The sequence below is a fragment of the Protopterus annectens genome, chromosome 3.part1 (genome assembly GCF_019279795.1).
Source record: "Protopterus annectens isolate FY-2018-M chromosome 3.part1, PAN1.0, whole genome shotgun sequence".
Taxonomy (NCBI): domain Eukaryota; kingdom Metazoa; phylum Chordata; order Ceratodontiformes; family Protopteridae; genus Protopterus; species Protopterus annectens.
In genome coordinates, this window is record NC_056732.1 from 178,087,163 (window position 1) to 178,102,817 (window position 15,655).

The 15,655-nt window shown below is 45.5% G+C and overlaps 1 protein-coding gene across 5 annotated transcripts in view; it reads right to left on the bottom strand.

The window, feature by feature from the left end:
* Positions 1 to 15,655, bottom strand: part of EPC1 (enhancer of polycomb homolog 1) — a 1,950,735-nt gene that overhangs the window by 901,775 nt on the left and 1,033,305 nt on the right. Inside the window, exon 1 of one of the 5 annotated variants that reach the window (XM_044066708.1) lies at positions 10,812 to 10,905. The exons of the other annotated variants lie outside the window; for them this stretch is intronic. Within the exon in view, the coding sequence (XP_043922643.1) occupies positions 10,812 to 10,814 (3 nt within the window). The 5' untranslated portion in view covers positions 10,815 to 10,905. Of the gene's footprint in view, positions 1 to 10,811; positions 10,906 to 15,655 lie in introns of those variants that run through there. 5 annotated transcript variants of the gene reach the window in all.

The following is a 15,655-nucleotide window of genomic DNA, read 5'->3' on the forward strand; positions in this document are numbered from 1 at the left end:
ATGGTCTGGCAAGGTCTGCTCCTTAAGCCAAGCATGTCATCTCAGTACAGAACCAGTGACTGCTGCCCTGCAAGATGCTTCTAGGGTGTCAAAGCCACACTGCAATGTATGCTTGCTGACTTGGCTTGCAGAATGCATAAGCTCTTGCAATTCTTTATTTTCTGCACAGTCTGTAAAGGTAGCTACTTTTTGCTTAATAAGTTCCATAATATCTTGTTGGTACTTGAGCATGTGAAACTGACCATTCAAAGCCCTAATGGCGAGAGTTGCAGAGGTATAAACTTTCTTACCCAATCTGTCCAAACCGCTGGAATCCTTGTCTGAAGGGGTGGGATTCTTCGCTGTAGTTGCTTTGATACCTTTAGGCCTATGAGAGGTAATCTCTGGGTCAGCAGTAGGAGTTCTGAAAAGGAATTTGTGAGAGTCAGGTACTCTGTCGTACCAGTCTGGTTTCCTAGGAGCAGGGAGTAAAGTATCAGGAGTTAAGCTGGATTCCATAAAGATATCATCCACAACATCCAGGACTGGGGGTACTGCTAAAGGCTGATGTGGCAAATCTAGAAATTCTCTGAGTCTCTTTTTGGATTGAGGATAGTCTTGGCATTCCCAATGGAAATGATCTCCTAAGGTATGCAGGTTTTCACCAAAAGAAAAGTCCTCTGGAGGAGAGGCAGAGGGAACAGATTCCTCTGCATTCGAATCCTAATAAACAGATAAGGGCATGTCTTCATAGTCCGATACCTTAGAGTCGTCGAACTTGTGGTCTGTTGAGGCTGCTGGGGACTGGTCTCTTTTTCTTAGCAGGGGAAGGTTGGCTTCCCCTAATTAGCATAATAAGGTCTAATGCCATTTTAAGCATTTGATGCTGTGGCAAGGGAGCAGGTGCATGTGCTTGGGACTTCGGTTTTCTAGGCGCAGCGCGTAGTTATGGCCTTAGAAACTTTGCCGTTTTAGACACAACTGAATACGCTAAAGTAGTAGTGGGTTTGTGTTGAACATCTGTAGGGCTAAGTACTTCCTCAGAAGCCGGCGCCTGCTCAGCGGCCCCGAACCCATCCAAGGTGGAGACATCCACAGGTTCCACAGTCGCATTAGAGTCTCGCCTTGCGGCATACCGGACTCTGAACGGGTCTCAGTAGAGGCCTGCGAATCCAATGAAGCAGGCATCAGGGACTGCAAAAGCACCTCAGTGAGTATCGGCGAACTGGCGACTAGCTTAACAGAAGCATCGTCGGCAGCTTTGGACCTGTGCAGTCTTGTCTTTATCCTTACGTTTTTTCAGAATATCGGTAGTCAGATGGCTTACCGAAGCCATTTCTGAATACAGAGATCGAGAACGAAAGCATTTAGCGACAAAAAAGGGCGTTAAACAAGGCAAAAAACCGACAGTGAGGTACGTCGTGGTCTGTGCCTAAAAAGGTGACACAGTAAAAATTAAAATTGCAGTCTGGTATTTGTTTTCCACAGGTAAGACAATTGTTAACTTTTCCTGACATCGGTTAGAGCAAGAAAAAAGATCCCCAACGGAGTACTTAGCTTTATAAGACATCAGGATGATTCAATTCGTAAACGAAAAACTCAGGTAACGGCTGACCAGCACTCATGCGAACTGCTTCTGCTACGGGCTCCTCAGCAAGAAAGACTGATGCAATGGCATCGGCTGCCTGTTTTTAATATCCCTGATGACATGATGTCAGTCCTGGAGTGACAGCAACCGATGCAGAAATACTAAGTCTCTGGTATTCGGGCCAACTAATGGCTACCTGCAGGCAGATAACCCAAGTAAGATGACTGCAACAGTGAAACACGATCTCCCTGCTTTTGGCGCGGGAGTGGTCCACTGTTTGGCTCTCTGCTGTCCCTGGGATAGGGGCCTGGGTGGTCTGTCCCTGCGGGGCTTACCTTGCCCATCTGTTAGGTACAGAAAAGGACCAGTGTTTTGAGGGAAAATTCTGCTGAACCTAGGAAGTTGTACGTGAAAGAAATCTTTTAAACTGTCTGCACAGATTTTGCTTTGTCTTCCATCTTTTTAAGCACCTTTTCTGCTTTTTCTCCAAACAAGTGGCCCTTATCCAAGGGTGCATCAATTTATTTAGATTTGACATGATCAGGGATAGGTTGTTCCTTCAATCATGCATGCATCCTAATGACAGATCCTAACACTGCTGCCCTGCTTGAGGTTTCTAGGCCATCATATCCACAGTGTAATGAGTGTTTGGCAACTTGACAAGTAGAGTGCAGTAAAATTGCTAACTCTTTCAAATTGGCACAGTCAGGAAAGGTTGAAATCTTTTGCTTTAATAGTTCCAAAGTGTGTTGTTGATATTTTAACATGTGGAACTGACAGTTGAGTGCTTTGATAGCTAAGGCTGCAGAGGTGTATACTTTTTTACTCCATCTGTCCAGAGCTCTGGAATCCTAGTCAGAAGGAATAGGATTCTTTGCAGAACTAGCCTTAGCTCATTTTGGTCCCTGTGTAATAACCTCAGGGTCTGTAGCAGGATTTCTGTTATAGGTATGTGAGAGAATCCAGTACTCTGTAATACCGGTCAGGTTTACTGGGAGCAGGTGGGAGGGGCACCAGGAGCCAAGCTGGATTCATGGAACACATCCATCCACTGCCTCTATGATAGGGGAATGGCCAAGGGTCTGGTGCTGAGTCAGGTCTAGAATCTCCCCCACTGGAAATGTTCCCTGAGGATGCAAGAAAAAAGGGTCCCAAACGGGGTACTTAGCTTTAGACATTTTCAGCTGTAATTCAAACACTGGTAGCGACCGACCGGCACACTTGCAAACTCCTTCTGCTATGGGCTCCACGGCAAGAAAGACTGATGTAATGGCGTAGTCTGCCTTGCTTATAGCACTGACGACCTGCCGCCAGTCTGCAAGCGACAGCAGCCGATGCAGAAAAACACTGACTCTGGTATTCGGGCTGGCCGAGGGCTCCCACAACAGGGATAACCCACAGGTGATGACTGCAACAGTGAAATACGAAGAACATCCAGAGTTGTCTATGGACATGTAAGGTACATAAGGTATGTTCTCTCCCTTGTTAGCAAAGTTTGGAAAGAAAACTGATTTGTTGGTTGAGGTTCTGATGCCACCTTAGAAGAAAGGAGTTTGCCCTCAGTGAAACTCTTCCCTTTTGGAAAATAAGGAAGGGTGGTTTGCACGGAAGTGCTTGAAGTTCCAAAACTCATTTTGCTGACATAATGGCAACCAAAAAAATAATTTTTCAAGAACGGAATTTCAAGTTTGCTGAAGCTGCAGGTTCAAAGGGTTTTTGGGTCAAAGACTGAAGTAAAACTCTAACGGTCTCAAGGTGGGACTGGATCACGAGCAGGGGGTCTTGATAAAAATGTCCTCTAAGAAAGGCTGTGGTCATGTTAAGAGATGCAAGAAATGAATAATTATGTCCTACGTGAAAGTGTGAAATGGCGGCCATCAGGACTTTACTAGAACCTGCCATAAAAAGTTCAGAACGGAAATCTAGAATTGTTGGTAGAGGAGCTGAAAAGGGTATCTAATCCCTTAGAAGATACCCAAACAGAAAATATTTTCCATTTACTTTTTTTTTAAGTCTTTCTGGTTCATTTCTTCTGAGAAGAAAATTGTACGACCTACAGGGGAAGAAAGACTGGTATCTCTGGCTATTGTTAAAATTGGAGAAACTATGCAGTTAGTTTTAGAGACTGGAGATCCAGCAGAAGCATCCCAGAAGAGTGACTGAGGAGATCCACGGTGGGATCCAGAAACCATGGGGAGTGCAATAGATGAGGCCAAAGAAAGGGGAAAAATACCTACCAAGGCCAAAATGGGGCAATATGGACTACCTTGCTCTTTAACTCCATGGCTTTATAATGAACGTCGTGAGAAGAGGAATTGGTGGAAAGAAGACCTGGGGGCCAAAAAAGTACAGTTGTGTACACATCATAAATGTAGATGTTAGAGTGTATTCACTCTTGCAGTCATCACATTTGGGTTATCTGTCTGCAAGTAAGCCCTCAGCCAGTCTGAATACCAGAGTCTTCAGATTTCTGTGTTTGATGCTGTTGCTTCCATGTCAGGGGTATAAAACATGCAGCCGACACCATTACATCAGTTTTTCTTGCCCCAGATATCAGGTGCCCCCACAATAGGGAGCAATTATATGGTATGGAGCACCCCCAGCAAAAAGCAAATACACATGATACAATATATGTCAAACAAGAAGGAAATGTAAAAGTCAAGAGAAGTCAGGGGGGGTTGGAGGGAGGGTAACCTGAACTGCAACAGTGAATACACACGAATATCTACATTTATGGTAAGTGTACACAACTGTACTATGTTCTTCGTGTTTCACTGTTGCAGTCATCACATTTGGGTTGAGTCCCAAAGCTAATCAAGGGAGGAGGTAGTCAAAAGAGAATTAGGGCCAACTATCAAGCCCTGCAAAACTGCTGTGGCAAATCCAGCTCTGGATTTGGAAAAGATAGGCAGGTGGTAATGCTTGCTGAAGGTATGTACAGAGCTCCAGGTAGCAGCTTCCGGGATGTCCCTGGTAGGGACTCCTTTGAGAAATGCCATATAGGTAGATGCAGCCCTGATGGAATGTGATCTTACCCCCTGTGGGGTAGGTTTTCCATAGTGCTTGTAGCAGAAGTGAATGCAATGGGCTATCCATTTGGAAATGGTTGGCTTTAAATGGCCTTCCCCTCTGCCCCTGCAGCAAAGCCAACTAGCAGCTGGTTAGATTTTCTGAGAGGCTTAGTCCTGTCCAAACAGAATCAAAGTTGTCTGTGCACGTCCAGAGAGTGCAGTATCCGTTCACCTTTGTTTTGTGGATTAGGGGGGAAAAAAGTAAGCAAATGAATGGACTGGTTTTTAGGGCCACACTAGACACCATCTTGGGCATAAAAGGAGGATTAGTCCTGAGGGTAACCCTGTCCGTATGGAAGATAATGAAGGGTTCCACTGCCATGAGGGCCTGTAATTCCGACACTCTTCTTGCTGAAGTGATGGCTAAAAGTAAGGCTGTTTTCCAAGAAAGGAATTTCAACTCTGCAGTTGCAGCTGGTTCAAAAGGGGGGGGGGGTGAGCTTTTCCAGTAGAAAGTTAAGGACCCAGGCTGGAGTGGGAGCTCTCCTGGGGGGGGGGGGTCTTAAATTTTTGACCCCTCTAAGGAATTGTTTTAGCAAGGGCTGAGAGAAGAGGGGTGGCTCAGTATTATAATGTGCTGAAATGGCAGAGGCATGAATCTTAACTGACAACAGGAATAGGCCCTTGTAGAGCATCTCTGTTAAGTACTCTAGAATATGAGGTAAGCTGGGCACCATTGTGGCCATCCCCTGAGCCTGGCTCCAGGAGCAATATCTTTTCCACTTTTCAGCATAGGATTTTCTGGTACTAGGCCTCCTTGCCTACAGAATGACATCCTGCACCTGCTTACTGAGGGATGCTAGAGGAGAGCTCATGGAATTAAGTCAGGCTGCAAGGCTTGAAGTTGAGGGTGCAGAATTTGGCCTGCCTGCTGGGACAGCAGGGAAGGGGTGTGAGGCAGGTGCCATGGTTGCAGCAGTGTCAGACTGCATAAGAGGGGGGGATCCCAGTGTTGGCGTGGCAAGTCTGGTGCAATCAGTATTGTTCTTGGCTTGTCCTGTTTGATCTTTAGTAGAACTTTTGAGAAGAGAGGCAGAGGGAGAAAAGCATAAACTGAGAGGCTTTCCCAGGTAAAGGACAGGGCATCCACTTTCCAAGCTTGACTGTGGGGAGTTCTGGTGCAGAATTTGTTCAATTGGTAGTTCTGAGGGGAGGCAAACGGGTCTACCTCTGGGGTCCCCCCATTTGTTCCTCAAGAGGTTGAATATTTTGGGTTCTAGTTTCCATTCGTGTGGGTCCATGAGATTTCTACTTAGGTCTGTCAGTGAATTTAGTTTGCCTGGCAGGAATTGAGCTTGTAGGTGCACTTGGTAGCTCAAGGCTGTGCTCCACATAGCCACGGCTAGTCTGCCGAGACGGTACGAGTGGGTACCTCCCTGCTTACGTACCACATAACTGTGGTGTTGTCTGTCCTTAACAATAGTTGTCTTGGGAGAATAAGGTCTTTGAAGGCTGTCAGAGCATTCTGCACAGCTAACATTTCTTTTTGGTTGATATGCAGGTGCATCTGTCTCGGGTTCCATTTGCCCTGAATGCACTGCCCCTCCATGTGAGCCCTCCCCCCAATGCATAGTCTGATGCGGCTGTTAGGGTTTGGACAGCAGGGGGTAGAGTGAAAGGGAGCCCCTTCTTGTGGTGGAAGGCCTCTGCCCACCAAAGGAACTCTGTCCTTAGACAAGGAATGATAGGAATCATTGTTTCAAGGTCCTGAGAATGTTGACACCATAAACTTTTTAGATACCACTGGAGTTTCCTCATATGCAGTCTTGCATATGGAATTAGCAGAATGCAAGAGGCCATGAACCCCAGGGCTTGCAGTATTTTCCTTGCAGACAGTTAGGTTTTTGTGGGCAATAGTTTGAAGTAGGTTGTCAAAAAAACTTGTTTCTCCTGAGTGAGGAATGCCATCTGGGAAGTTGTGTTCAAGCTTGCTGCCAGGAATACAATCTGTTGGCAGGGTACTAGGTGAGATTTCTTTCGTTTATGGTGTACCCCAGTGAGGATAGAAGTTTCTTTACAAATGCCAGGTGCTGTAATAGCAAGTCCTGTCTTTCTGCCTGAATCAGATAATCGTCCAGACATGGGTAAATTTGAATATTTCTCTGACTGCAAAATGCAATGGCTGGAGCTAGACCCTTTGCGAACACCCTGGGCGCATTAGATAAGTCAAAGGGAAGTGCAGAAAACTGAAAGTGCATGGAGCCCGCCCTGAAACGTAGGTATTGTCTGCAGGATTCTCTTATTGGGATGTGCAGGTAAGCTTCCTTTAAGGTTAGGGTTGCCAGCCAGGCATCCTTGGCTACCATAGGAAGAAGCTGTTGAAGAGTCAGCATTTTAAATTTTGGAACCACCAGAAAGGTGTTGAGAATAGAGTGGTCCAGGATAGGACGCCAGTTGTCTTTTCTGGGTAGCAGAAACACTCGAATAAAAACCTTATCCCCTTAGTTCTGCTGTGACAGGTTGAATAGCCCTGATACTGAAAAGGTAGAGAACCTGCTGTTGGGCCTCCACCCACTGATTTGGAGGGAGGTTTGGCCAACCATTTGGGGTTGGTAGTTTGTGGAAGTGGAATCTGTATCCTTGGGAAACTGTGTTTAAAACCCATTTGTCCAGGCTAATGAGTTCTCAGTTTTTTGCATGCAGGGCGAGCTTTCCTCCTAAGGGAGCAAGTAGTTGAGCAGGGCTTGGAAGGGATAAGGTTAAGTCATTGTGCTATTTTTCCGTAGGGGGGTGGCTTACTACTCTCTGTTTTGGAAGTGGGAGCCCCACCCACTGCTTAGATCTGTACGTAGCCTGAGACTTAATTCTTGGTGGTCTGCTGTTCCTAGGTTTGGACTGAAGGCCTGGAAGGGACTTGGTAAGGACCAGTTCTTTGAAGGCCAATGCCTACTGAATCTGGGAGGCTGTACCTGTAGGAAATCTTTTAACAGTTTGCATAGATTTAGCTTTTTCCTCCATCGCTTTGAGGACTTCCTCTGCTTTGTTGCCAAAAAGGCGGTCTTGGTTTAAGGGTGCATCCAGTAATTTAGCTTTAACATGGCAGGTTTTGTTCCTTAAGCCAAGCATGCCTTCTAAGTACAGATCTGGTGACAGCAGCCCTGCAAGATGCTTCTAAAGCATCAAAACCACTTTGTAAAGTATGTTTACCAACTTGTTCTGCAGAATGCATTAAATCTTGCAAGTCTTTGAATTCAGTACATTCAGGAATCAACATCATTTTCTGTTTAGGTTGTCCCATAATATGCGGTTGATACTTTAGCATATGAAACTGGCAATTTAGAGCCCGAATGGACAAAGTATCAGAAGTGTAGACCTTCTTACCCCATCTGTCTAAGGCTCTAGAATCTCTATCAGAAGGGGTAGGGTTTTTGGCAGCAGGAGCCTTAATGCCTTTTGGTCCTTGGGAAATGGTCTCTGGATCCGCAGTAGGATTCTTAAAGAGGAACTTGTGAGAGTCGGGTACTCTGTAGTACCTGTCAGGTTTTCTGGGAGATGGAGGTAAAGTGTCTGGGGTAAGGCTAGATTCAAAGAAAACAATCTACAATAGCCAGAACAGGAGAGATAGCTAGAAGCCTGTGTTGAGGCAGGAGTAAGAATTCCTCCAAGTCTCTTTTTGGACTCAGAATAGTCCTGGCTTTCCCAGTGGAAATGCTCCCAAAGGGTATGCAAAGTTTCACCAAAAGAAAAATCTTCTGGAGGAGAAGCAGAGAGAATGGAATCCTCTGCATCAGAATCCTCATAAGTAGATAAGGGCAAATCCTGGTAATCAGAAGGAGCAGAGATATCAGACTGCTGATCAGAAGAATCAGAAAGAAAATTGGTTCTAGGTCTCAGAGGGGGGAAGCTGACTTCCCCTAATTAAGGTAATAAGGTCTTTAGCCATTCTAAGCATTTGTTTTTGAGGCATATGGTCCTGTGTCATCGGTTTGGTCTGTTTTCTAGGCATAGTGCAAGTTTTAGGCCTGAGGAATTCGGTACTTCTAGTTGGAAACGATGCTGTCGATTTAATATGAAAGTCTGTAGGCCTGAATACACCCTCAGAAGCCGGTGCCTGCACAGCTTCTTTGGACCCATCCAAGGTAAAGACATCCGCAGGTTCCATAGTCAAATAAGCATCTTGCGGCATATGAATGGGGTCTCGGTAGAGGCCTGCAAATCTGTAGTAGCGGGTATCAGGGGCTGCAAAATCGCCTCAATAAGTACCGGCGGTCTGGCGACTAGCTTAACGGAAGCGTCATTGGCAGTTATGAACCTATGCGGTCTGTCTCTGTCTTTATCCTTACTTTTTTTGGAAGATCAGTAGTCGGATGGCTTATCAAAGCCATTTTGGAGTACGGAGATCGAGAACGAAAGTATTTAGCTACAAAAATAGCCCGATGATGAATAGTTCGGGCGTTGAACAAGGCACAAAACCAACAGTGAGGGATGTTGTGGTCTGGGCCTAAACAGGTGACGCAGTAAGAATGAAAATCTCTATGAGGTATTTGCTTTTCCACAGGCAAGACAATTGTTATTTTTTTCTGACATCAGTTAGTGCAAGAAACAAGGATCTCCAATGGGGTACTTATCTTTTTTGAAGTCTTTGGGTCTGAAACTCAACGAAAATTTCAGGAGGTAGCTGACCGGCACTTGCGAACTGCTACTGCTACCGCACGGCAAGTAAGACTGGTGTAATGGCGTTGGCTGCATGTTTTATACCCCTGACATCATGGAAGAAGTGACAGCATCCGACGCAGAAATCAGAAGATTCTGGTATTCAGGCTGGCTGAGGGCTACCTGCAGGCAGATAACCCAAATGTGATGACTGCAACAGTGAAACATGAAGAACATCTGACCACAGCATCTCTGAGACTGTTTCTGTGGTGGGATGATTGCAAACTAACTGCTGCATTTGTTGTGCAAGTGTGAAGCAAACAGGTCAAAAAAAAGTTTGGCCCAAGCGGGTGAAAACCACCGTAGCCATGGTTTGAGACACCAATCCTCAGGCAATAGGATAGTTCTGTTCAACCTGTCCGCTAGTATACTGGGCATCCCAGGAGTGTGCATTACTACCAGAAAACAATTTCAAAGCATCGTCCACTGTCAAATGTGCATGGCTTCTTAAAAGAGGGTATGAATGTGTTCTGCCTTGTTTGTTGATGCTCAAGACCACTGACATATTGTCTGTGTGAATAGCGATCATATCTTTGGTTAGATGGTCCTGAAAAGACTGCAACGCTAGGAGAACCACTCATCTCCAAGACACTGATGTAAAGTTTAGCCTCTGTTGATGACCACATCCCTTGAACGGTCTTCCCTTTGCGATGCTTCCACGCACCCTAAAAAGGAGGTTTCCATGGTGACTGTGGCCTTGGGAGCAGGTGGACAAAATCTGCCCTGTGCTACTGATGGGGAACATAACCCACCTATGTATGTGATTCCTGCATACCTGAGTAACTACGATTCTGTTGTGAAGGGGATGAAGTTTCTGTGACCACTGTACTGCTAATGTCCACTGCAGGACTCTCATGTGATATTGCACTAATGGAACTATCAAAATGAAATTAACAGCATGTCATACACAAACTATACAACTGTATATTCGTTATTGCTGACAGATTTACTGAAACCAGCTGACCAAGAACTACTGTGAGATTTAACAACTTCTTTGGAACACAGATACAGCTGTCAGACACTGCAGTTTCTCAACTGACTCGGATTACAAAATGTCCACCAAAAAGGTAGTCTATAACCACTTTTATGGTTTCAAAACTTTGTCCTTGATGAAAACATTATTTTCCTGTATTGAAGTCTTCTTTGTCTGCATCTTTATCTCAATCCAGAGAAAGCCATTTCTCAGTAGGCCGAAATGTTCTTTCATTGATAGGATAGTCTAACATACTACTGCATTTCCCTTCTTACTTGAATACCTGTGTACATTTAACTGTTTAGGATATTTCAACAAAATCTCTACTATTAATACAATTTGTTACAAAAACATTCAGAAGTAGGATACTTTTTGTTCCATACAAGCACATTCTGTTAAGCTAATGCATCACGTTATTTCTAAAAAAATATCGCACTTATGATTACCAAGCCTCTGTTACTGTGAAGGAAAAACAGTTAAAACATGTATTTTTTTTTTATCAAATGCCTATTATTGCTATGAGAGAAAAACAAAGTTATGTACTCACCATAACGTTCTTTGTGGGTTGTTCATATCGCTTTCATTCTTACAGATGGGTTCGTAGCCGATTCTCGGCTCCGAGTCAGCCAACTACAAAGCTCAATGTTTTCAGACAGCTTGAGGCCAAGTCCCTATCCCATGATGCACACTGTTACCTCAGATCTTGTTAGGACCATAGGAAAGACAAAGCAACCATGATAAAAGCATGACTCTCGGTCCCCGAGAAAGTCTAGAGGGGGTCGGACGGTGGGAAGTAAGAATGAAGACGAGATGAACAACTCATATTGAACGTTATGGCGACTACATAATTTCTTTATGTGAAGTTGTTCTATCTCGCTGTTCATTCTTACAGATGGGTAGCGTCCCAAGCACCATCTTTCTAGGGTGGCTCACGGGAGTATGATTCTCAGGACAGTGGAACCAAAGGAAACCCTGTACCTGGAGGCCCTATCGACTTTGTAATGAGTGATAAAAGTATGAGGCTTTCACCAAGTGGCAAATACTGTCTACTGGTAGCCTAGCATTAAAGGAGGAAGACGTGGAAACAGGTCTGGTTGAATGAGCCTTTATTTTGTGTTGCAGAGGTATATTTGGCAGCTGAGTAAGTGATGGTGATGCAATCAAATAACCATTTCAACAGAGTGTTTTTTGCCACAGGTCTACCTTTTCTGGAGTCTGAAAAGGAAACAAAGTTGCTCAGATCTTCTAAATTCTTTGGTTCTATCTAGGTAAAATCGAAGTTGTCTGTGATCAAGCTTGTGCAGCATATACTCCAAGTTATTGGTGTGTTTGGGGAAAAAACAGTAATTCTATGGCTTGGTTAAGGTTAGCCTCAATACAAACGTTAGGCAAGAATAAAGGATTTGTTAGTAATGAAACTCTTATCAGAATGAAATATCAAATACGGGGGTTTTATAGACAAGGCCTGCAGCTCTGAAACTCTTCGGGCAGACGTGATGGCTACTAAAAAGACAGTCTTTCCAAGACAAAAATTTCAAATTGCATGAAGAAGCTGGCTCAAACGGTGGAAGAATGATGCGTGAAAGCATAAAATTTAGACTCCAAAGGGGATGTGACGGGTGGTCTAAGGAAGAGAATCTCCTTGAGAAAAGCTTTTGATAGCTTGTGTGACATTACATTAAAGCCTTCAGTACCAACATGAAAATTAGAGATAGCAGCAAGCTGCACACAAATGGTGGATGCTGCCTCTCCCTTGTTGAAAAGCAGAGCCAAAAATTCTAGGATGGAGGAAATAGGGACTAGGTACGGGTCAATGTTATTTTGAGAAGCCCATATGGAAAATAGCTTCCATTTGCAGAGGTGTAATTTTCTAGTTGAGAGATTATGGAACCTGGCCAGGTTGGGAATCAGAGCAGCCAAGCTGTCAATTTCAGGGAATGAAGGGAGGGTTGAAGAGCCCCCAGACGAGTGCATCAGAAGGTCTGGAACTGGGTCTAGAATCCAAGGCTCTTCCAATAGATCAGGTCAAAGAAAGGGGAACCAAGTCTAACGAAGCCAGTGGGTGGGGGCTATAAGAATGATGGTCCTTCCCAGGGCTTTGGCTTTCTGTTAACACTTTGGGTATCAGGGGTATTGGCGAGAAGGCATAAAGGAGACACAGGGGCCAATCGTGTACAAGTGCGTCCCTTGGGACATTTCCTGGAGGGGGGATTAGGACAAAAATAGCTTCTGCATTGTGTATTCGTGGGGGATGCAGAGAGATTGCAGCAAGGCTGGCCCCATCTGTGGAATATTCTGCTATTTCTTCTTTGACAGACCACTTGTGAGGCAAGAAAATTGCCCTGCTCAGTTTGTCTGCTATCACGTTGGATTTCCCCAGGATGTGTGTTGCTATCAGAAAGCGCTGGGTGGAGGCAGCCAACTGCCATACTCTTAGGGCCTCTCGACAAAGGGGCTAGAACCTGGTTCCTCCTTGTTTATGTACCAGACTACTGACATGTTTGTCAGTCAGAATCGCAATTGTCCCCAGAGGGAGAGAGTCCTGAAAGTATTGCAGCGTCATGAGTACCGCTCTCATCTCCAGGACATTGACATGCAGATGTTTCTTTTGTTCGGTCCATGTGCCTTGGGTTGTTCTTCCCTGAAAATGTTCCCCACCCAATCAGGGAAGTGTCTGTGGTCACAGTGGCCGATGGTGAGGGTAGGATAAAAGGACGACCTATCGTTACTTCGAAAGAGGTCAACCACCATCGAAGATCCTTTTTGCAAGAGTTTGTTAGACTGGTGAGATGTGACATTGGGAGGTCATGATAAGACCATTGCGTGAACAGGAGCCATTGTAGAATCCGCATGTGCATACGACCCAAGGGAATTGCTATTATTGCCGTTGCACATCTGAAGCTGGTACCTTTTCTCTCAACAGGAGGTTCAGAATTTGTCAAAGTACTGATATCTTTTCTGAAGGAAGTTTTAAAGTGGTGGTGGTGTCCAAATCTGCTCCGATAAAAATATGTTGCGATGACAAGGCAGGAGTTTGAGTTTATGGTAATCCCCAGTTGATTGCAAAGAATAAGCTTGATGTCCTGGCTTGTATAAGCTGATGGGTGGTGGTGGCGATGAGGAGCCAATCATCTAAGTACAGAAACACCTGGAATCCCAAACACCTCAGATGAGCCATGACCACTGCCATACATTTGAACACTCTGGGGACTGCAGTGAGACCAAAGGTCAGGGCTCGAAACTGATAGTGATTGGCTCACAGCCAGAAGGGTAGATGACCCCTGGATGGTCTGGCCATTTTTGTATGTGGTAGTACGCATCCTGGAGATCTATTGAGCACATCCAAATGTCTTTCCCTAAAGAGGGCCGTATCGACTGTAGCGTGACCATCCAGAACTTCTCCTTCTTGACTGATCTGTTTAGTCTGCTGAGGTCCAAAACAGGTTTCCAGTCCCCTGTTTTCTTTGGAACCAAAAAGAATCTCGAGTAAGTTTCGGATCCTATCTGGTCTGCAGGGACCGGTTGGAAGACTTTCTAGGAACCTTCAAACCTCTACGGTTGCTTGTTCTCTGTAACTGGGTGGAACATCCAGGATTTTCGTTATCAAGGGAGGTGGAGTGGCAAGGAAAGTATCCTTTGGATATTATGCTTTGTACCCAAGTTGTCGTTTGTTACTTTTAGCCAGGCGTGTGGGTACAACAATAAGCAACCCCCAACTGCCTCCAGAGTTGGACAGTCAGGCCTCCTTTCAGGAGCACTAGTAGGGCTTCCCAAAGAACTGATCTCTGTCACCCTGATTCTATGGACCCCCTCTGCCACTAGGATAGGGTTTTCCATTATTACCCCCTCCTCTGACCCTAGAGGGAGGTTCACCACGTGTGTCCTGAAAGGCTCCTTGGGTTTTTTTGGAAATGCATCTTTCCTCCTTTTTGACCTTTTGGGTAGGGTCTAGTGGGGGGTGGAAAAATGAACTCTGTCGACAGACAAGAGTCTTTCCTCCCTGCTCACAACTGGTAAGAGTTTCCTTTACTTTGGGCCCAAAAAGAGACGAGCCATCAAAAGGGGTGTTTGCAAAGGATGACTTAAAGGGCTCCGCAGAAGAACATAAGTGCATCCAGGAGCGTCTCCTAAGAGCAATTCCTGTACCCGCTGCCCTATTCGTTCCATCAGCTGCATATGGTATTAAACGTATGGAAGAGTTTACTATGGAATTAAGAATAACAAGTTAGGAAGCAACCTTGTCTGCTACTCCCTAAGCTACCATACCTTGTACAGCATCTCCAAGCGCTTTTAGGAGATCTCTTTGCAGTCTTGTGAAATGTGTGAGGTAGTTCAATGATCGCATGGCAAAAGTCATTGAACTGAACATGCTCTTCCCTTATCTATCCATGATCCTAGAAAATCTGTTTGGAGGATGGTCAGATGAAGTTTCAGACATCTCCTTTTTGGTGGCTGCCGCCACCGCCATGGCATCAACAGGCAGTCCCCTTTGTGAGAAAAGTCTTATCCTGAGAAGAAATAAATTTATCAGGCCTCCTAGGGACAGGCTCCATGGTGTCCGGAGACTCCAACGCCCTTTGTGAGACCGGCTCCATAAGCTCATCGAAGGGCGGAGATACCCAAGAGGTGGAGGGCTGAGACCCAAAAGCTTTCAGAAGGACTGATTCATCCTCAGTAGGGTTGGTGGGCTTCCAGCCACCCTTCTGCTTTAGGATTTCCAAGATATCTGTAAATGAGATTCTCCAAGGAGGAGCTGTGGGGACCCTTCTGACTCATACAAGTCGGTGTCTGAGGTGATATATTCCTGCGGAGAGTCTAAATGCTTCCTCTTGCAAATTTTCTTCCTGGGAACGTCATCAGTTGGAGCTTCTGCTGAGGTCTTGGAAGAGCAGGGTCCGACCAGTGGGGCTTCATGAGGCTCAGGGTCTTTATGCTTCAAAAGGATCTGTGGACATTACTCTCCTCATGGCATCAAAGGCACCCCTGCTGCAATGTGAAGGAACCCCTAGGTCCGAAGAAGCAGATTCCCTCGGCACCGGAACAGTGGGCTCCGATTCAGAGATAGAAGCCAAACTCATCCGTGCCGAAGCCCCAAGAGGTAAAGTCAGAGCCGAAAGATTGGTCAGACTGCCCTCCCCAGACCCAACCGGCGCACGTCAGCTCCTAGACCCCTCGATAGGCACCAAGCAAGTCTGAGTAGTCGGCACCGATGACACTAGGCCAGGAGTCTGTTCCAAAGGCTCCACAATCATCAGCTCCAACTCCTCCGACTCCGAAAGACCGAGTAGATGGAGGAACAGCTGTCGGTTCCGAAGTCACTTGTGTCAGAACCGATAATTTGGCAAATAGTGCCTATAACAACTTCTGCACCACACGATCCAAATCAGACAG